General features: G+C 49.6%; 1 protein-coding gene across 2 annotated transcripts in view; it reads right to left on the reverse strand.

Annotated features, from left to right (window-relative positions):
* The window catches only part of USP7 (ubiquitin specific peptidase 7), a 1,528,604-nt gene that overhangs the window by 207,260 nt on the left and 1,297,996 nt on the right, over nt 1–23,348 (reverse strand). For both annotated transcript variants that reach the window (XM_086941365.1, XM_086941366.1), the window contains exon 23: nt 19,625–19,692. In XM_086941365.1, the coding sequence (XP_086797491.1) occupies nt 19,625–19,692 (68 nt within the window). The remainder of the gene's footprint in view (nt 1–19,624; nt 19,693–23,348) is intronic.

Here is a 23,348-nt window from a genome sequence, read left to right on the forward strand (position 1 = left end):
GGAGGGAGGATCACATGTGAATCTATGAAAGACACCAATACTGGAGAACCACCTGTTTACAGGTAAGTAACAATTGTTCTTCTCCAGTATTACGGTGTCTTTTATAGATTCACATGCTTGAATATAGAATAGATAGCAGTCAGCACCAAAGAAAAAAAGTTTCCAAAGTTACAAATCATATGTAAGGATTACTTATATACAGTAAACAGTCAAATACTTGGAAACTAAAAGGAGGAGGGTAGAACAGAGGCTCACCTTATTGAAATAGATTGCAAAGCACAGCTTGTCCTACTGCAGTACCCGCGTCATTCATGGCACCCAGACAGTAACGTCTTGTGAACGTATGCCTGCTGGACCACGTGGCTGCCCTGCAAATTTGATGCAGTGGGACATCGGCAAATAAGGCAGTAGAGGACGCCATTCATCTGGTTGAATGAGCCCTCACAGCAGAATGCAGAGGCTTACCCGCCTTTTGATGGCAGAAAGCAATCGCCGAAGACACCCAACGGGCTATAGTAGGTTTGGTAACTGGACGCCCCTTGTGAAAACGTCCATAAGCCACAAAAAGTTGGTCAGATCTGCGGAACTGAGCCATTCTGCTGATGTAGAACTATAAGCACCGTTTAATGTCCAAGGAGTTCAAGCGTTGTTCCGCAGGAGACTGTGGGTTAGCAAAGCAAGTCTTCAGAATAACAGGTTCATTCATGTGGAAATCTGAAGGTACTCTAGGTAGAAAAGTAGGGTTAGTGCGAAACACCACACCATCTGATTGAAACTGAAGAAATGGTGGATTGATTGTAAATGCATGAATGTCACTTACTTGACGAGAAGACGTTAATGCAAGGAGAAGAGCAAACTTCCAGGTGAGATACTTGAGGTCAGCTCTATGTATTGGCTCAAATGGCATCTTCATTAATTGTGTTAAGACAATGTTAAGGCGCCAAGCAGGAGGAGGGTGCCGAATTGGTGGAAATTTATGATACAGTCCTTTGAAAAATTGACGTATTATCCTAGAGGAACAAAGGGAGGTGGAGCCATCTTGGCGGAAGCGTGAAATTGCCGCCAGAAAAACTCTTAAATTGGCATGAGACAATCCTGACTGAGCCAACTGTAAGAAGAAAGGAAGAAGTTGTGTCTGCGTTGCACGTATGGGATGAATACGGGCAGCAGCACACCAATGGCAGAATCGTTTCCATTTCAACTTGTAAGTCTTTATAGTTGAAGGAGCTCTGGCCTGAGCAAGGACGTCTCGCCATTCTTGAGGAATGGCTAGATGTGCAAATTTGCAGTGTTCAGGTTCCAGGCTGATAAGCTCAGAGAAGAGGGGTCCGGATGATAAATTAGACCCCTGTCCATGGAAAGAAGATCCATCTGAGGATGTAGAAGGATGGGCTCGCACTGGGACAGAAGAAGCAACTCCGAGAACCATGCTTGTCGTGGCCACCTGGGAGCAATGAGAAGGATGTGGCAGGGTTCTCTCTATCTTCCAGAGCACCCGAGGTACAAGAGGGAGCGGTGGAAAGGCGTAAGCAAAGAGATTTGACCAGTTCATCAAAAGGGCATTGCCCTGTGACCCTTTGTGGGGATGCCAACTTGCGTAATCACACAAAGAATTCTCGAACTGCAAAACACAAAATGTAATATATGCAGTCATGTGCCCGTGTCCCAAATTGTACATAGGAAAAACCACCCAAAAAGCCAACCAACGAATATCCCAACATAGATCTAGGATCAAGAACAAAGTACTGTCCGCACCCATGGTGCAGCACTTTGTCGAACAGAACCACAATGAAAACGAGTTCAAATGGACAATATTACAAGCCATGAAGGTTCCTCCGAGAGGAGGAAACATTGATGCCATGCTACTAAAAAAAGAGGCTTATCTAATATTAAAATTTAATTGCGTGATGGATGGTCTGAACGAGATGTCAGAATTACAAAGAACCAATTATTGAGTCCAACGTGAACCCCACCACTATGAAAGAATGACCCATTAAAAGGTACAGAGTCAAACACTGCGCGCAGCTCAATACATAAACATATCAATCCCAGTTTACCCTTAAAAACTAAAAATCCCACAATCCCTAGCAACATACTTAAACAGGAAACCGTGTTCCTTTTGGTGTTCAGTCCAATTTAGAATAGCAGCACTCAGAGTGAGAAGCGGCCGCACAGAACCCCCAGCGCAGCGAGAGACCCACAAACGGAGGTAAGAAAGCACCAAGAATGTACTTTCAAAAGCGCAGCGGTAACATAGAATCAATGCCAAAGTAAACTTCAACATCGGCTTGATTCCTTTTCAGAACGCTCACGCTCGTTTAAACTAAGTGAAGAGCTTGGGTCGCCAGCCGCGCTACACGCAGGTAGGCGAAATTGACAAATAAACACTGAACTCGAGTAAATGTTTCCTTTAGACTTTTGAAACTGATTCCGAACTCTTAAACACACAGATCGGAGTCACCGCGGAACACGAAATACATCCTAATACCAACACCACTTTGAGAGAGTAACTGAATGAAAGCAAGTAAGTGTTAGCGCAGCCCTGACGCAGATACCATTCAGTATAAAGAAATGTGGAAATTTATACATTTACTAAATTCACCCATCCTTAACCACGTTTAGGTAATGGTGAAAAGTCAAAGCCAACCGATAACCCGTGCTTGAAAGCAGCAGCCAATTAACCTGTTACACAAGGTAAAATTCCATAGGCACAGCCTTTATTTGAAGCTAAGTAAAAAACCTAGGAAAATAGGAGATATTAAATGTCCTCAATTTCACACCATAGGTACACAGCCCGGCCCTGAGGAAGAACCCATTAGAATAACAGAAGGGTTTGGAAACGCGTCGGCCATCTGGCTGTAGGCACACAACATAGTGACATAACAATGAATGTACCTGAATTATTTTTGGTGTATAGGATTTAATGCTTGTTTTATGAAAAAAATGATGAAAGCGTAATTGTTCATGAATTATTTTTCATTTATTCTTGTTTGCACACATTGTTTTGAAATGTACTGAAATGTGAAATATTACGTTTATCCGTATCCCCAGTAAAAGGGATTTTTTCAGCCTCTGTATATCGTTGAAATTTGCAAATTGTTTTGAAATGCAAGATTTATGACAAATGCATACCTTCTTTAAATAAATAATATAAGGCACACACCAGCTGAATAAACCAGCTCTGGTCTGTTAAAATCGAATCCTGGCACTTTCTTCTTTATTAATTGTAACTTGCGTAATCGGGCATTTCCGGTTCTCCGGCATGGCAAAGAGATCCAGTGCCGGGCGACCCCAGCGACGAAAGATCATTTCGAGTGTTGGTTGATGAAACTCCCACTCGTGGATTGATGATCGGGACCTGCTTAGGGAATCCGCCAAGATGTTGGACAAGCCTGGGAGGTGAACTGCGGTGATCATGATCTGGTGCTTGAGTGACCAGTCCCAAATTGGTTGCGCCAGTTGAAACAGTACCGGAGATTTCGTTCAGCCCTGCTTGCTTATGTAGTGCATGCAGGTTGTGTTGTCTGTCTGTATAAGGACAGACTGTCCTTGCAGCACGGGTAGAAACGACTTGAGCGCTAGAAAAATAGCCATGAGTTCCAATTTGTTGATGTGCCAGGTCTTTTGATGTAAAGTCCATTTTCCTTTTATGGACAGGTCCTGGAGGTGTGCCCCCCCATCCCTCCAGAGATGCGTCCGTTGTGAGTGTAAGATATGGCGTGAGTGATCGAATATGCTACTTACCAGTATGCATCTGTTCTTGGCATGTAGGGCTGCTGTCATTCATATATGTGCATAGATCGCCGCCTAGTGTTGGGTCCGGATGATCGCACATTGTTGTCCTGGGAGAGTCTTCGAAGTATCACAAGATAGGTGGCTCCTCCCCTGGACTACAGTGCGCATGGGCATCAACTCCATCCCCAGATTGTTTTTAGCCATTGTTGCAAAGATGGTGTAACACCGTGAGTGATGACCATGCTAAGAGTGATTCTGAGTGCTGCAGCCGCTACAGGTGCCGGGGAGGAGGGTGGGCGATATGAATGTCAGCAGCACTACATGCGAAGAACAGATGCATACTGGTAAGTAGCATATTCGGTTTGAGGCATGTGGGCTGCTGAATTCATATCTGTGCATAGAATACATAGCAGTCCCTCCATTAGCGGCGGCCGCCTGTGCCAGCTGCAGCAGTTTGAGAAAATGTTTTTAGAACAGCCTGCCCTACAGCTGCCTGCTATTTGGAATGCACATCAACACAATAATGCTTTGTAAATGTGTGTGTGGTAGACCATGTGGCTGCTCTACATATGTCTTCTAAAGGAATATTTCCATGGAGGCCCCCAACTTTCGGGTGGAGTGGTCCGTGGGGGGACCGTTAGAGTGCACTTGGCTTTTTGATAGCAAATTTGAATGCACTTAACGATCCACCTGGCGATACCTGCTTTGGAAATGGGGTTGCCTTTGTGTTGTGGCGAAAAGGCAACAAATAATTGTTTTGTTTTCTGAAAATCTTTGGTCCTATCAATGTAGTACATTAAGGCTCTCTTGACGTCTAGTGTGTGGAGCATTCTCTCCGCCACTGACTCAGGATTTTGGAAGAACACAGGCAGTTCTATAGTCTGATTGATATGGAACTGCGAAACCACCTTAGGAAGAAACCTAGGGTAAGTGCAAAGCACCACCCTGTTGGAGTGAATTTGTATGAATGGCTCTTGGATAGTTAGTGCCTGGAGTTCACCAACGCGTCGCAGCGATGTAATCGCTATCAGGAAAGCCACTTTCCATGTTAAGAACTGAATCTCGCATGAATGTAGAGGCTCAAAAGGTGGACCCATCAGTCTGGTGAGGACCACATTTAGGTTCCATTCAGGAGCCGGTGGGGTCCGGGGAGGAATGACTCGTTTGAGTCCTTCCAGAAAAGCTTTGATGGCAGGCACTCTGAAAAGTCAGAGATGCTGCCTGTTTTGGAGATAAGCTGCTATTGCGGATAAATGTATATGAATGGAAGCATAGGCCAGATTGCATTTGTATAGATGTAACAGATAATAAATGATGTTGTGTGTAGATGCGTCTAGCGGGTTGATGTTGTGGTCTGCACAATAAATGACAAACCGCTTCCATTTTGCCGCATAGCATGCTCTGGTGGTGGGCTTTCTTGCCTCTCTTATGATATCCATACAGTCGGGAGGCAAGTTGAGGTAGCCAAATTCTAAGACCTCAGGAGCCAGATCGCCAGGTTGAGCTGTTGCGGATCTGGATGATGAATGGCACCATGGCTCTGCGTCAAAAGCCTGGGTGTGAGGTGCAGCCTTTGATGCGGTACCACGGATAGTTCTAGAAACGTGGTGTACCATGGTTGGGGTGCCCACGTCGGAGCAACCAGGATGAGTGTCACCGAGTGTTGTTTCAGATTGCGTGCCACCAGCGGTATTAGAGGTGCTGGGGGAAAGCGTACGCAAATATGCCTGACCAGTTCATCCATATCGCATTGCCCTGCGACTGTGGGTGTGGAAACCTGACGGCAAAGCTTTGGCATTTGGCGTTTTCCTTTGTAGCGAACAGGTCTATCTCTGGATGACCCCACTGCTGGAAGTACGGGTGGAGTACTGATGGATGTATCTCCCACTCATGCATTTGGTGGCTGTACCTGCTGAGCAGGTCTGCCATCTGATTGTCCTTGCCCGGGAGGGATTCCGCCATGAGGAAGATGTTCCTCTGAATGGCCCACTTTCACATGCTCTGAGCCAGATGAGACAACTGTGGAGAGTGTGTACCTCCCTGCTTCTGAATGTAGTACATGGCCGTCATGCTGTCCGTCCGGATCAACACGACCTTGTTGCACAGATGTACTTTGAATGCTTTCATCGCCATGAAGATAGCCATCAGTTCTAGAAGGTTGATGTGCATCTTCTTTTGCTGCGTTGTCCATAGTCCCTGCACTGTGTAGTGGAGTACATGAGCTCCTCATCCCTGGAGAGATGCGTCCGTTGTCAGAATGATCTGTGGCACAGGCTCCTGGAACGGTCGGCCCCTGCAAAGGTTTTGTGGATTCCACCAATGCAGAGTTGGATGCACGACCGGTCACCAACACTGGGTCTTTCAACTGTCCGTGAGCCTGATTCCACTGACATGCCAAGCACTCCTGAAGCAGACGCATATGTAGTCTCGCGTGTGGGACTATGAAGATGCTGGAGGCCATCATGCCTATCAACTGCATGAACACTCGTGCTGGAAGCGAGTGCTGCGGTCTGAATCTTTGTATCAGCGATTGAATGCTGTTAATCCTCACTGAATTCGGCTGTGCTTTGGCTGCCAGAGTATCTATTGTTGCGCCCATATACTGCCGTACGTGGGCGGGCTGAAGGTGGAACTTTGGATAATTCAGTGAGAATCCCAGATCGTGAAGAAGGTGAATGATGTGGGACAAGTGGGCGGCACACTGCTCGGCCGACTTTGTTTGGATAAGCCAGTCGTCCAGATACGGGTAGACGTGAACTTTTTGTCTCCGTAGGTGTGCAGCCACTGTCGCTAAGCACTTTGCAAACACCCTGGGTGCCGTCGTCACTCCGAAAGGGAGGACCTTGAATTGATAATGCTGATTCTGAATGGTGAACCTGAGGTATTTTCTGGATGACGGGTGTAGCGGAATATGAAAATATGCATCCTTCAGATCTAATGTTGCGAGGAAATCTCCCTGTAGGAGAGTAGGGTCTGCAATCCTATGATCACCCTAGATTTTTGCTTTTTTGCTTCACTGGTTTACGACTTCTCTGGCTGTGGGCCTGCTAATCAGACCCACAGCCTTGCTGTTCTCTCACTAAATTGACACGTGTACCTTAGGTGCGTTTATCAATTGGTACTGGGCCACCTTATTAGACCCTGTAACTCAGGGCATGGGTGTACCCAGGGCCTACCAGGGGCTGCAGCATGTATTATGCCACCCCTGGCTGGCCATCTAAATCTGACAGAACTGGCTGCACGACAGCTGGGGCAAAGTGGTGTAATCACCCTTTGCTGTAGATATAGTATACCTATATCTAACCCTAAAATAGACACACGTATTCCTATCAGTCACTCCTATGGCAGGCCTTAAAAATCCGGAAGGCAGAGTGCGTGGAATCATGTGAGATGGTGCTCTGGCATGAGCTGAGCCCGTTTGCAGCTTGCGGAACCAAGTCCTAATAGCTGTTCTATGATAACGCGTACCATATACTCTTAAGTGCATTATAATCCTTGCGGTTATTTGCCAACTTTGGCATCGCTTTATCAAAACATGTCGAGTAAGGTGTCATACGAATTGGAATACTAACCCCTCGTCAATTCTGGCGACGGGGTTAGCATTCCACCCTTCTACAGGGACACGACATGTATGTAACTGTGAACCCCGGTTAAAGTTAACTCGAGCCTCAGCATCACAAAATGGATGCTGCCACCACATACAAGTCTGACCTCCTGCTGCTGGGAGTCCTTCCAGCGAGGAGAGCTTGGACAAAGGGTTTCCTGTCAGGGGCGGTGCTAGCACCATCCCAGACATGGTTTTGTGTATCCTAGGTAGGCAGGGCTGAATAGGAAGGTGACTGCAAGTGGCACCCCGGTGCTCACTATGCATCTGCCGGCTTGAACCAGTTCCAAAGGCACACCAGCCCCTGAACTGGGGAAAGTCCGGACATGGGAGAGGGGTGTAACCACCCCTCTTCCTGGTCCCACCCATGGGCAGGACCTAGTCCCGTACCAGCCCCTTTCTTTAGAATAAAGGTAGGAGCGGGGACCCTTCCAAATTAGATCATCTTTGAATCCTGAAACTACTTTCTACGAAAGGAACTCTCGACTTCTTCTCAAGATTTCTCCCTTGTGACTAAGGAGTAGTCACCCTGCAGCAGCAGGCACCAACTAAGTATCTTGCGGTTTGCTGAAACGTCCTTCCTCCGGAACCAGACTGCCCAGCTCGACGAGACCTGGACTCCCTGCCCTCTCTGACCTCAACCTGCCTCTACAGCACAGCTGAGAACCGTAGGTGCGACGAGACCAGAGGACCCGGCGATCATCAGAACCAGCACGACACTGAACCAGCACGACCACCGAGGGACCCTCGAGTGGGTGCACTGGGGTAAGAGAAGCCCCAACCCCAAGCAGCACGAGCACCAAAGTCCAGCCCCCCAGCATCCACTAGATCTGCGTGGGGCCCTTTTGCTCCTGGGTTGCTGCTACGTTGTCCGGTCACTTGCCCGTTGGCTAGTGACCCTCCAGACGACGTCCTACGTTTGTTACACCGCTGGTCTAGCTCCTCTAGACTGGCCCTAATCTCCTCCTGAAGGGGACCTTCCTCAGACCCTCCTGGTCCACTCAAGACGCCATTTTGTGTCGCAACGTGGGCTTGCCGTAGCCTGGGCTTGTTGCCTCCTTCACCGGATCCAGCATCGCCAGCAGTAGACATCCGACGTGGGACAGCTCGCAGACCTCCAGCCTGGTCGACATCAGCGCCTCTGGTCCGTGCAGCAGCAGAATCCAGTGTCACCTCTTCACCTGGCTGAGTGACCTCGTCCGGTGCTATCCTGGTGCCCACCTAATCACTGGCTAGTGATTCAGAACTTGGTCCCCTCTGCTTACAGGTACTCTTCTTCACTGATCCGTCCCCGGATCAGCCCGGAACATCTTCACTGGTCGCCTGCCAGCAACTTCCAATTCAGGCTCCTGGTTCGTCAACGAGGATTCCCGACGACACTTGAACCCTATGCAGCCGCAGCCCCTGGGCTAGGTAAACCGAGTACCACGGTGCTCCAGCGTAGAACCACTCTCTAAGTGTCTAGATCCACTTTCGTTTTTGACCTACCTAGTCGGGTTCGCCCGAGAACACTAACTTTGCATTTACTAGTATCCATAGACTTTGTCCCGCATTACGCGTGAGAGTTTCCACTCTGCACACGGCGCTACTAGGCCTCCTGCTTCTAATCTAAGCGTTCAGCATTGTAGGCCTAGCGATTCTAAAGTCTCTGAGAGTAGTACTTACCTGCTAGTAATTTCGCATTCCACTCCCATAGTATATGGTTTTTCGTGCCCCTCGGGCATTTGCGTAAATTGTGCGACTTGTAGTATTTCTTTAAGAGTTTTGTATTGTGCTTAGCACCCTGTCCTCATAAAGAGTCCAGGGTTGTTGTGTTATAAATAAATATCCTTTTATTTTCATAACAACTTGTCTGGTGTCCTTTCACTTGGTGTTCAAGGGGTATATGTGATGGTAAAACAGCTGGCTTAACACACCCTCTAGAGTTTAGCCTAAAGACTGCTCTTGTCCATGCTACTAGGAGAGCTGGTGTATAAGGTTGACTTACAACCAATCATCAATAAGGGTCGTTTGGAATGATACATAGTGATCACTAGAATAGTGAGCACTGCATATCAGGCCAACTTCTCACAGTAACAACTCCAGTCCTCCAGAGCCCTGGTGGAGAATGTCCAAGAGGTTGTCTGTAGGAAATGGAGTGACCGGTTCACCCATCCTCAGAATACCAGCAGCCATGAAAATAGCCCGAACAAACGCAACACTTGCCTCAGTAGGGCATCACAGACGTAAAAGTAATTCCTCAGTGAGTGACCAAGTCCAGGGGGAAGTGACCAAGTCCAGGGGGAAGTGACCAAGTCCAGGGGGAAGTGACCAAGTCCAGGGGGAAGTGACCAAGTCCAGGGGGAAGTGACCAAGTCCAGGGGGAAGTGGCCAGCTCCGGCATAGAGGAGGATCCACTGAGGAACAAGGGACCTGAGGGGCCTCAGGGGAAGGTGGAGAGGCCGGTGGAGAAGCCAGCCGTGAGCCGCGAAAAGAAGGGTTCGAGGATTTTGGCTATGGGGATGGCGAAGAGCCTTAACTGGAAGATGCCGGTGAAAAGGCAACTACACGGCGCCCTGTCTCCGGGGAGGAACAACCATCAGAAGACGAAGGGACCTTAGGAGACGAATCCAGAACACTGCGCGGCCTGAGCGGCGTCAGGTGCGCTGGAGTGGGCACTCGTGGCGCCGGCCCAACTGCTGCCACCACGTGCTTACCATGAGGGTGGGGCAGGGTAGACGCCAGAACGGCGAAGGAACGGCATGGCTCGGCCTCAGACGGAGCAGCCGCCGCGCCGAGGACAGAGTGGGACTCGGAAAAGCACCCCAGGTCCTCGCCTCTAACTGCGACTCCACCGGAGCCGGGGAGGAGGGCCCCCTATCGCTGGATCAGCCTCAGACGGAGCAGCCGCCTGCGCGGAGGACCAAGGGGGACTCAAGTAAGCACCCCAGGTCCCCGCCTCTATCCCGTGACTCCACTGGAGCCGGGGAGGTGGGCACCTGGCCGACCTCTGGTGAGGCAGCTGCCTGCTCAGAGGACCTAGGGAGACCCGGGTGTAGGAAGGTACCTCCTGACTATGGTTGCCCCCAACTTTTTGCCCTGTGTTTTAGCTGGTTTTTGACATAGTCGACCTGGGACCCTGCCAATCAGGACCCCGGGCCTACTGCTCTCTCTGTAAAATGGATTCCATGTACCTTAGGTACATTTCCAATTGGAACTGGGCCACCTTATCAGACCCTGTAACTCAGGGCATAGGTGTACCCAGGGCCTACCAGGGGCTGCAGCATGTATTATGCCACCCCTGGCTGGCCTCCTAAATCTGACACAACTGGCTGCATGACAGCTGGGGCAAAGTCGTGTAATCACCCTTTGCTTTAGATATAGTATACCTATATCTAACTCTAAAAATGGACACACAGATTCCTATCAGTCACTCCTATGGCAGGCCTTGACAATCCTGAAGGCAGAGTGCTCGGAATCGTGTGAAATGGTGCTCTGGCATGAGCTGAGCCCGTCTGCAGATCTCACGGACAAGGAGGCGTTGTCGGCGACCAGGATGGAGGAGCGAGCTGTCCCACGATGGATGAAGCTGTCGGCGTCGCTGGACCCAGGATTGGGCATCAAAGCCTTGGCTAATTCAAGAACACCTGGTGGACCTAAAATGGCGTCTTGAGTGGACCAGGAGGGTCTGGGGTGCTCCTCTTTTGGAAGGGAGCAAGGGCCAGTCTAGAGCAACCAGACCAGCAGCAGTGATGTCGTCGGGCGTCGTGAAGAAGGCCACAAGCCAGCGGGCTAGTAGCCAAACAACGCGGTGAGCAGCAAAAAGCAGAAGGGCCCCACGCAGATCGTGGAGATGCTCGGAGGCTGAACTTCGGTGCTGGAGCTGCTCAGGGTCGGGGCTTCTCGGACCCCAAAGCACTCACCAGAGGATCCCTCGGCGGTCGTGCTGGAAAGAAGTCGTGCAGTCTTGAAGATGGCCGGTCCCTCGAGGTCCCGTCGCACTCACGGTTCTCAGCTTAGCTGTAGAGGTGAGTAGAGGTCAGAGGTGCCAGGGAAGCAGACAGCTTCATCCATCGAGGGACAGCTCGCTCCTCCATCCTGGTCGCCAACAACGCCTCTTGGTCCATGAGATCTGCAGAGCCCAGCGTCGCCCACTCACCTAGTCGAGGTGACTACCATCCGGTGCCCTCCTGGTGCCACCTGACTACTGGCTAGTAGTCTCGAACTTGGTCCCCTCTGCTTTCAGGTATCGTCCATCTTCAAGATCCAGGCTTGGATCACTTCGAACTCTCTTCACTGGTCGCCTGCCAGCATCTTTCTTCCAGGCTCCTGGTCCGCCTACGAGGATTCCCGACGTCTTTTGAGACCTATGCAGCTGCAGCCCCGGGGCTAGGTAACTTCGGCATTTCGGTGCCCCAGCATAGCCTCACTATCCAAGGGTCAGAATCCACTTTCGTTTTCCTCCTACCAGGTCGGGTTCCCCGAGAACACTAACTCTGTGAAATCTAGCTACCATAGACTTTGTCCCGCATCCCGCGTGAGAGTGCACACTCTGCACCCGAGTCCCCTAGGCCTCCTAGAAGTAATCTGAAGATTCAATAGTCAAGACCTAGCGATTCCAAAGCCTATTAGTACTGTACTTACCTGCTAGTAATGTCGCATTCCACTTTCAGAGTATATGGTTTTCCGTGCCCCTCGGGCATTTGTATATACTGTGCTAACTTAAGTGTTTTCGTAAGAGTTTTGTTTTGTGCTTAGTACCCTGTCCTCATAAAGAGTACAGGGCTGTTGTGATTCTAATAAATACCTTGTTTATTTTCATAACACTTGTGTGGTGTCCTTTCACGTGGTGTTCAAGGGGTATATTTGATGGTATAACAGCTGGCTTAACACGCCCTCTCGAGTCTTTAGCCTTAGACTGCTCGTATCCACGCTACTAGGATAGCTGGTCTATAAGGTTGACTTACAACCAATCATCAATAAGGGTTGTCTGGACTGATACATAGTGTTCACTAGAATAGTGAGCACTGCATATCAGGCCAACTTCTCACACCGGGGACCAGCCCGGAGTCGTCCCAGGCTGAGGGGGTGGAGCAGAGGATGAGGACTTCTGTCTTGTCCAAGTTTAGCTTCAGTCGGCTGTTCTTCATCCACTCGGCGACTGCGTTCATTCCTTAGTGGAGGTTGTTTTTGGCAGTGAGGGGGTCCTTGGTGAGGGAGATGATCAGCTGGGTGTTGTCGGCGTAGGAGATGTTGTTCAGGTCGTGCAGTCGAGCGACGTGGGCGAGCGGTGCCATGTAGATGTTTAACAAAGTCGGGATGAGGCCTGCGGTACGCCACGGATGATCTCGGTGGCTTCGGAGCGGAAAGGGGGAATGTGGACGCTCTGGGTTCTGCCAGAGAGGAAGGAGGTGGTTCAGTCCAGAGCCTTGTCTTGAATTCCGCGTCGTGGAGGCGTGTGCGTAGGGTGCGGTGGCAGACAGTGTTGAAGGTGACAGGTCTAGGAGGATGAGGATTGCAGTTTCTCCGGTGTCCAGCAGGGCCCAGATGTCATCGGTGGCGGCGATGAGGGCAGTTTTGGTGCTGTCGTTGCTGCGGAACCCGGACAGGGGCGGGTCCAGGATACTGTTCTCCTCGAGTTAGCGGGTCAGTTGTCTGTTGACGGTCTTAATGACCTTCGCCTGGAGCAGGGAGATGGGCCGGAAGTTCTTTAGTTCCTTGGGGTCAGCCTTGGGTTTTTTGAGTAAGGCTTTGATCTCAGCATGCTTCCAGCTCTCCGGGAAGGTTGCTGTCTCAAAGGAGATGATGGCTTTCCGGAGATGGGGTGCAATGGAGGTGCTGGCTTTGTTGAAGATGTGGTGTGAGCATGGGTCTGACGGAGATCCGGAGTGGATGGTGTCAATGATTTTGATAGTGTCGTTTATGTTGGTCCAGGAGAGAAGGGGGTCGGTGCGGATGGTGGCCGTGGGGACGAAGGTCTCCGTGGATGTCAGGATAGTCGGGGCGTTGAAGCTATCGTGAATGACTGCGATCTTGCGATGGATGAAGGTGGCAAAGGAATCGCACAGGTCTTGCGAAGATGGGATGTCTTTGGTGTTGAGCTGGGGTTGGAGAGTTACTTCACGATGTTGAAGAGAACTTTGCTGTTGTGTGCGCTGTTGTCTAGGGGGTCTTTGAAGGAGGCCCTTATAGCGGATCCGACGAGGCGATGGTGTCTGCGGGGGGCGTTTTTGTGGGCTGCGTAGCTGTCTAGTGTCTGTTCACAGTGACATTTCTTTTTTAGCTTTTGGCAGGTTTGCTTGGAGGCCTTCAGTGAACCAGCTGGCTTTCTTGCTGGTGTGTCTTTCAGAGGGTTTCTTGATCAGGGCAAGTGTGTTTTGGCGCAGTCGTCTATCCATTGTCTGAGGTTGCAGGCGGCGGAGTCAGGGTCGGTCGTGTGGGCTCCGGGCGAGGGTGGTGGTTAGCTGGTCTTCAGTGACTTTGCTCCGGCAGGGGATCTGTTGAGTGCGGTTGTGCATGGTGGGTTTCTGGAAGGTTAAGTGGATGCAGCGATGGTCGGTCCAGTGGAGTTCGGTGGTGTGGCTGAAGGAGACGTGGGAGCTTGCAGAGAAGATGGGGTCAAGCGTGTGGCCAGCGAAGTGGATGGGATTTGTGATGAGTTGTCTGAGTCAGAGGTTAGCTAGGTTGTTGATCAGGGTGGTGGAGTTGCGGTTGTGGTTCTCGAGGTGAAAGTTCAGGTCCCCAGAAGGATGTAGTGTGTGGAGGCGAAGACTTGTGTGCTGACTAAGTCGGCGATGGATTCTCGGTACTGTGATCGCGTTCCGGGGGGTCTGTAGACGAGGGTTCCTTGGAGGTGGTTGTTGGGATCGGTGTGGATCTGGAAGTTTAGGTGATAGGCGGTGCTGAGGGTGTTGTCTGCGTTGGTGGAGACTCAGTGTTCCTGTGGACGTTGGCGATTCCTCCTCCTACTCCGTTGGTGCAGTCCCTGTGGGTGATCTTGTAGCTGTTCGGGATTGCTATGGCGATGTTTGGTGCCGAGGAGGGGTTCAGCCAGGTCTCCGTCAGGAAGCAGACGTCAGGGGAGGTTGAGCCAAGAAGGTCCCAGAGTTCTACAGCGTGTGCGCGGGCGGAGCGGGCATTGAGAAGGATGCATATGAGGTAGTTGGGTTCCATGCTGGTCGGTGGGTTGGCAGGTCGGATGCTGGTGAAGCTGCAGTTCCGGCAGGAGAAGGGTCCTTGGGTGCACTTTGGGGCAGCCAGGCAGCAGGCGCGTGATCGTCCAGTGTGGAATGCGTGGAGGGTGCTGGCATTGTAGTGGAGACTGGCGTTGTGGCATTCACGGGGGCCAGGGGTTTTGGCAATGGGTGCAGTCCAGGCGCGGACGCCATAAGAAGGGGAGGGAGGAGGGAGGAGCAGCTTGGAGGTGGGAGCGGGCGAATGGGAGAGCAGGGGGCGGGCCGCAGGGTGTGCAGCGGCTGGAAAACGGGACAGCGGGAAGCGGAAGTGAGGAACGGCAAGGGGTACAGAAGGCAAAAGGGGAAAGAAAAACAGGCAAAGGCACAAATATGGCACGAGAGGGAAGAGGATTAATATTCAGAATGCACAGATCAGCAAATTACGGGGAAAAAGATGCAAGAGGGCACGAAAGGCGAGGGGAGGAATAAAAAAAATAATACAATGCACAGATCAGCGAGTTACGGGGGACATGAAGGAAGGGCACAAAAGGTAAAAGGGCACAGCAATGGCAAGAGAAGGGGGAGGAATTGAAAAATAAGAGAACAATGAAGCAAGATACAGGGAGCAAGAGCAAACCTTTGAACTACCACTGGCCACCATGGATGAGGCGCAAGGTGGCAGCCTGAGGGTGGAGGAGGGCCGCAAACTTAGTCAGCAGCATGGCTGGGGAATAGCACACAGGTGGTGCTGTGCGGCATGGGGAGCGACCTGCCTAGAAGGGTCAAGGGTCGCTCTTTCACCCTAACTCCGATTTGATTACTTTGTCCTCGTTTTGTTGCATCCTACTTACACAGTTCAAATAAGTGATGCATCATGTTCAGAAAATATTTAGTTACCTTGTGTACCACAATGTCTCACCAATGCCATTATTGCTAACAGACTGAAACTCTCCAAGTAATAGCCTGAAATAACAGCCATATGCTGTTAATGTATAACAAAATGCTGTGCCATGAGCTGCATTATCCCAATGCTATTATGATGTATGATGCCACTGCACTAATGTGCTTGTTTTGAAAGATTTTTAAAAAAACATCATGGCTCCTGTGAGAAGTTGGCCTGATATGTAGTGCTCACTATTCTAGTGATCACTGTGTATCATTCCAAACGACCCTTATTGATGATTGGTTGTAAGTCAACCGTTAGACCAGCTATCCTAGTAGCATGGACAAGAGCAGTCTTTAGGCTAAACTCTAGAGGGCGTGTTAAGCCAGCTGTTATACCATCACATATACCCCTTGAACACCAAGTGAAAGGACACCACACAAGTTGTTACGAAAATAAAGTATATTTATTTAGAACACAACAGCCCTGGACTCTTTATGAGGACAGGGCGCTAAGCACAATACAAAGCTCTTAGAGAAATACTGAAAGTCGCACAATTTATACAAATGTCCGAGGGGCACGAAAAACCATATACTCTAAAAGTGGAATGCGAAATTACTAGCAGGTAAGTACTACTCTAATAGGCTTTAGGATCGCTAGGACTGGACTACTGAACCTTCAGATTACTAGCAGGAGGCCTAGGGAGATCGGGTGTTGAGTGTGCACTCTCACGCGGGATGCGGGACAAAGTCTATGGTTGCTAGATTTCGTAAAGTTAGTGTTATCGGACGAATCCGACTAAGTAGAGCTGAAAACGAAAAAGGATCTGGACTTTTGGATAGTTAAGCTATGCTGGAGCACCGAAATGCTCAGGTTACCTAGCCCAGGGGCTGCGGCTGCATAGGTCTGGAAAGACGTCGGGAATCCTCGTTGCAGTCTATGGAGCCTTAAAGAAGAAGTTGCTGGCAGGCGACCAGTGATGAAGTTCGAAGTGATCCAAGCCTGGATCTAAGATGGAAGACACCTGTAAGCAGAGGGGACCAAGTTCTGAATCACTAGCCAGTGATTAGGTGGGCACCAGGATGGCACCGGACGAAGTCACCTCGACCAGGTGAGTGGGCGACGCTGGGCTCTGCAGTCTCACGGACCAGGAGGCGTTGTCGGCGACCAGGATGGAGGTGCGAGCTGTCCCACGATGGTATCTGCTGTCGACGTTGCTGGACCCAGGATTGGGGCAACAAGTCTTGGCAAATGCAAGCCCACGCGGTGGACTTAAAATGGCGTCTGGAGTGGACCAGGAGGGTCCGGGGTGCTCCTCTGTTGGAGGGGAGCAAGGGCCAGTCTGGAGCAACCAGACCAGCGGTGTTGTCGTCAAGAGGGCTACAAGCCAGCAGGCAAGTAGCCGGACAACGCGGTGAGCAGCAAAGAGCAGAAGGGCCCCACGCAGACTTCATGGATGCTGGGGGGCTGGACTTCGGTGCTGGAGCTGCTCAGGGTTAGGGCTTCTCACACCTCAAAGCACTCACTCGGGGATCCCTCGGCGGTCGTGCTGGATAAGCGTCGTGCAGTTCTGAAGATGGCCGGTCCCTCGAGGTCTCGTCACACCCACGGATCTCAGCTGAGCTGACGATGTGGGTAGAGGTCAGAGGTGCCACGGAAGCCGTCGACGAGATTTTAACAATAGACGTAATGGGTCTTGTAGATTGAGCTGTCGTCGACGAGGTGGTCGTCGTCGACGCAGAAGAAGACATAGAACATGTCGTCATAGATGTGACAGACTTCGTCGTCGCTGAAGATGTCGACGGGCGCGTCGACGAGCCCGTCGACTAGCCAATGCCAGATTTCTGAGAGGAAGGCAAGGCTTTGGGCGCAGACGTCAGAGAACCAGGTCTCGTAGACGTGCCCTGAAGCAAATCCTGTGGGGAAACAATCTTGGAGTACTCCAACAGTCTACTCTGTGAGAAGTTGGCCTGATATATAGTGCTCACTATTCTAGTGATCACTGTGTATCATACCAAATGACCCTTATTGATGATTGGTTGTCAGTCAACCTTATAGACCAGCTATCCTAGTAGCATGGACAAGAGCAGTCGTTAGGCTAAACTCTAGAGGGCGTGTTAAGCCGGACCTTTATACTAAAGAAAGGGGCTGGTACGGGACTAGGTCCTGCCCATGGGTGGGACCAGGAAGGGGGGTGGTTACACCCCTCTCCCATGCCGGACTTTCCCCAGCTCAGGGTCTGGTGTGCCCCTGGAACTGGTTCAAACTGGCAGATGCACAGTGAGCACCGGGGTGCCACTCTCAGTCACCTTCCTATTCAGCCCTGCCTACCTAGGATACACAAAACCCTGTCTGGGATGGTGCTAGCACCGCCCCTGACAGGAAACCCTTTGTCCAAGCTCTCCTCGCTGGAAGGACTCCCAGCAGCAGGAGGTCAGACTTGTGTCTGTGGTGGCAGCATCCATTTTGTGACGCTGAGGCTCGAGTTAACTTTAACCGGGGTTCACAGTTACATACATGTCGTGTCCCTCTAGAAGAGTGGAATGCTAACCCCGTCGCCAGAATTGGCGGGGGGTTAAGCACTCTGCCTTCAGGATTGATAAGGCCGGCCATAGGAGTGACTGATAGGAATTCATGTGTCCATTTTAGGGTTAGCTATAGGAATACTATATCTAAAGCAAAGGGTGATTACACCACCTTGCCCCAGCTGTCGTGCAGCCCAGTTGTGTCAGATTTGGATGGCCAGCCAGGGGTGGCATAATACATGCTGCAGGCCCTGGGTACCTATAGTATACTGTACAGGGACTGTTAAGGTGACTCAGTATCCAATTAGATATGTACCTAAGGTACATGGAATCCATTTTACAGAGAGCAGTAGGCCTGGGGCCCTGAATAGCAGGGTCCCAGGTCAACTAAGTCGGAAAACCAGCAAAACACCTGGCAAAAAAGTTGGGGGCAACCATAGTCAGATATCCACCTTCGTACATACTCTTCTTAAGAAAAGGAGATGGAACCTCTATTTCTCACCCACGCTTCTGAGAGTAACTGGAAACACCAGAAGTAAAACTTTCAGCATCAGAAACCACAGACTCTGAAGTCTTCAACTTCTGTAGCCACAGAAGGAGACGGGCCTCTCTATCCCTCAGAGTCTTAGGGGGAAAAGTGCGACAGTAATTACAGTTCTTCACCTCGTGGTCTGGGTAGAGACAGTAAATACATTTACTGTGAGGATCCTCATGAAAAAGGCGCAGTTTACCACAGGAAGGGCAAGCTTTAAACAAAGATTTCTTATTATAAGACATTATGAAGAAATAACAGCTAGTGTTGAAGAAAAAACTGAGCAGAGCTCAGGGAGACTCCCTTCACACGACGTGCGGTCGAAAATCTGAGGTCTTGGGCTTCTGAGGAGAAGGTTCTAGAGGGAACTACAGCCTGATTGGCTGGAATTTGGACCAAAACATAATGACACTGATATGTTACCAAGTGGAGTTTTCTCTCTTAGGCTTTCTATGGGCCTATTCAGTTCTATGGTACTTTTGAGTTTACTGTATTTTATATATATGTATTTTTATAATTATAATAATTTTACTTATATATGCATATATTACTGCTATATTATGTACCGTGGGACTCCCACTTAGACGACGGGGAATATTCAAGCATGTGAATCTATGAAAGACACCCCTAATACTGGAGAACTAAATGTGTGAGAAACCAGGGGGGGAAGGAGCTAAACGATCAATCTTTCTCAAACAAGTATTAAGAAAAATCTCCTGGTTCAGAGACAGGCTCAAGTTGACGAGTAGGAAGGATGATAATGTGCTTGATTTCATACACACACAGTTCAGACACAGGCACCCTGACCTGCTCATGACACAAGAGCAGCTAGGTCAATTCTAGGGTCGAGTCAAGCTGTAAATGAAACCTTAAATTGAGAGACTGGAGACATTCTAAGCAGCACATGCTTTTTTTCTACCATTAATCAGCTAACAGTAAACAGCTGACTGAATGAGCATTTGCCTATGGCACAGCTGCTTACTTTAGCTAGTATGAATACAAATTTAAACCCTTAGGCTGTCCTCATATTGAAGTTTAAGGTTATGCATTTATTTGCCGTTGTGTCAACAAAAGTAAAAAACATTCTCAGATAGTCAAAACAATTTATCCAAGTTGAGCTTTAATCAACCTCTATACTAAAACAGTACACATCAAATGTCATGAAAGGAGTCTAACATTTGAAGTACTTACCCTTGGGATTTGAAAAACTGAAGTAACATTGGATCTGTATTGAGTCTTTGTGCAACTGTCTTAGCAACCTGCAAAATACAGATATAACTTAGTTTTTCAGGCTTTTGTTTAGTAAAAAGACTAGCAACAATCTCTAAAAACTTAAATGGTGTCATTTATCCTTTCAGTAATACCCATATAACCTAGTTTAGACACCATTTTGAAACCTATTTAAGGGCAGGTAACATGAACATCTGTTCTGCAAGAGAAAAGAGCCAAAATGAAAGTGTTAATTAAATAGGCACTAGATACATTGGGAGAGCTACTCGTTTATCCTTTCTGTAATTTCCACATACAATGTAGTATGAATAAACATCCGAAAAAGTCAGGAAATACTCTTCAACCTATTAATACACCCAATTTACAGACCCTTTGAGACAGCCTTGACAAATTACTATTTGTTCAATTTCCTTTGCCTATACCATTGTACAACTTAATAAGAGACCAACACAACAAAATTAGTCAATGGCATTAGAGCTGCAGTCATCTTGGACTGAAAGCAGGAAATAAGGGCTAAATCCCAAAATATTTTCTTAGAGTGATTGCATCACACTCCTAGGTGAAGTGTGAGATACTTCTGAATTTCCAGGAGCAAGACACCTACACACAGGAAAACAACTCTGCACTGGGCACCAAGCGAGGCAACAGTAGCAGCAACAAAAGGGCCAGTGGCTTCGGAGATGAGGTGCTAGAGTAGCAGCATAGACCCACAAACCCTTGTTTGACTATTTACCAATAAGCATACCATTGCAAACACTAGGGGTGCTAGCACAGTTCTAACTATAGATCTTCACTTGCAGACTCATCTAGCCGAGCAGTGACATTTGTTTTGGGTTATCATTTTGGTAACATCTAAGTACTACATCCAGAAGAAAAAGTTACTTAATTGTAATCATAGTTCTGCATTAGACTCTACAAGAGTTTCTGGTAGTGCCTCTAAAGAATAGATACAGGTTGAAATCAGGGAAAGACATTTAAACTCTCCTGATTAGAGTCAATAATGTAAAAATACAAATAGGTGACAATTTACACATAATGAAAGCAGTCTTCTGGTCGCATTTATCGGTTGCTTAGCAGAAGAGGACTGTACATCATTAGGGAAGCACCCCAAGGAGAGGAGGCGATTAAAGTGGTTTATTCTCAAAAGTACTTAAGGAGACAAGGGAAATATGTATGCCAGAGAGAGCGCTGAAGATTGCTCCAACGTTATAAAGAAATCAAGCAGTGTACTAAAGACTCAATATCTCTTAATATCTCTTAATGAGTGAGCTTCAAATTCAGGCTCAGTACCCAATAAAACTAGTAGCTAAGCGCAAAATAAAAGCAATTTAACACAGTTACAATATCAAGGCATAATTGATCCTTGATATTCACCAATTAACACAGTTTTGTCCCGTACCTGGATAGGACATACTGTACAAGTTACTACTGGTGAACAAGTTACTAACCTTCGGTAACGATATATCTGTAAGAAACATTAGTTAGTGTTAGATTCCTTACCTTAGAATATCCCCAGGCGTCAGTCTGGATCCGGAAACTTTTGCGTAGCAGTACCGCTGCGCGTCGGTAGGCGTCGTGATGACGTCGCTGGAGTATATAGACGCCGCCTCCACGCGCTGACGTCAGTTCTTTGTACACAGCTTTTCCGCGCCAGAACACGCAGAGCCATGTGAGAACCAACACTGGTGCCAATTGAAACTAGGGCCCTGAAAGGGATGTCCTTAACCCTAGTTATCAGTTCGCAGAACGGGGAGGATGGGTGGGTTCGGTAAGGAATCTAACACTAACTAATGTTTCTTACAGATATATCGTTACCGAAGGTAAGTAACTTGTTCATCTGAAAGAAACACGTTAGTGTTAGATTCCTTACCTTAGAATAGATACCCCAGCAATACCAACCCCGGTGCTGGGTCTGCGAACCAATACATTCCTACACCAGAAAGTCCTGGAGGACAGAACGGCCAAAGAAGCCATCTCTCCGGACTTGACCGTCCAGGCAGTAAAGGTGTGCAGCGAGGCACACGTAGCCGCCTGGCAAATGTCCTGCAAGGGGACTCCCCGGCCCAGGGCAGTAGTAGCCGCCGTGGCCCGAGTGGAATGGGCCCTCAGCCCAACAGGAGGCTCCTTCTGAGCCAAAGAGTAGCACGCTTTGATGCACAGAACGACCCACCGAGAGATGGTCCGTTTATGTACCGCCCGTCCCTTCTTCGCACCCACGTAGCCAACAAACAGTTGGTCATCCACCCGGAACAGGCATGTGCGATCCACATAAAATGAAAGCGCACGTTTTGGGTCCAGACGATGGAGCCGCTCTTCATCCTTTGAAGGATGCGGAGGCGGGAAGAAGGAGGGGAGGGTGATGGACTGCCCGATGTGAAAAGCAGAAACTACTTTGGGCAGGAAAGAAGGTCTAGTCCTCAGAACCACCTTGTCAGGATGAATGGACAGGAAAGGAGGTTGGACAGAAAGAGCCTGGAGCTCACTCACTCTCCTGGCAGAGGTGATGGCAACCAGGAAAGCCGTCTTTAAAGTCAGGAGACGGAGAGGACAAGAATGAAGGGGCTCAAAGGGAGCACACATCAAAAAGGTTAGAACCAGGTTCAAGTCCCACTGAGGCATCACAAACGGAACAGGTGGATACAGGTGTGTGATGCCCTTCAAGAACCTCGTTACAATCGGGAACTTGAACAAAGAAGGCTGATCAGGAAGCCGTAGAAAGGCCGAAAGGTAGCCCTTGATAGTGCCCAGAGCAGAGCCCTGCTGGGCAAGAGAGAGAAGAAACAGCAGAACCTCGGAAAGAGGGGCAGAAAGAGGATCCACAGCCTTTGCTGTGCACCATGCCACAAATCTGTTCCACCGACAGGCGTATACCGACTTTGTGGAGGGACGCCTGGCTGCCAAAATTACATCACAGACTTCAGGAGGCAAGTCAAATGGCCTCAACTGCCGCCGCTCAATCTCCAAGCATGGAGGTGGAGACTGGACAGGTTCGAGTGGAGGACCGTCCCCTGCTGCTGCGACAGAAGGTCCTCCTGAAGGGGCAGGCGGATCGGGGGACCGACTGACATGCTGAGTAGCTCGGGATACCAGTACCTTCGAGCCCAGTCCGGAGCCACAAGGATAACTTGGGCCCGGTCGCGCCTGATCTTCTTCAGCACTCTGGGCAGAAGTGCTATAGGCGGAAAGGCGTATAACAGACCGCAACTCCACTCGCGCCGAAAGGCGTCGCGTGCGAGTGCCGTCTTGGAAATTCCAACGCGCAGAACTGATGACATTGCGCGTTCTCTTCGGTGGCGAATAGATCTAACCAAGGCTCTCCCCATTGCTGAAAGAGGCCTTGCGCCACGTCCGAGTTCAGACGCCATTCGTGATCCATCGAGCACCGACGGCTGAGTTCGTCCGCCCTGGCGTTCAGAGAACCTGCCAGGTGTTGAACCGTCAGAGTCACGCCCTGACGTTCCAGCCACTGCCAGAGGCGCAGAGCCTCCTGGCAAAGGGTCCACGACCCCACCCCGCCCTGTTTGTTGCAGTACCACATGGCGGTGGTGTTGTCTGTGAACACCTGCACTACACTCCCGCTGACAAAGGGGAGGAATGCCTTCAGTGCTAGACGAATCGCCCGTAGCTCCAACAGGTTGATATGGAGCCGGGACTCCGCCGGATACCAGATGCCTCTGATCTCTGC

The sequence above is a fragment of the Lissotriton vulgaris genome, chromosome 10 (genome assembly GCF_964263255.1).
Source record: "Lissotriton vulgaris chromosome 10, aLisVul1.2, whole genome shotgun sequence".
NCBI lineage: Eukaryota > Metazoa > Chordata > Amphibia > Caudata > Salamandridae > Lissotriton > Lissotriton vulgaris.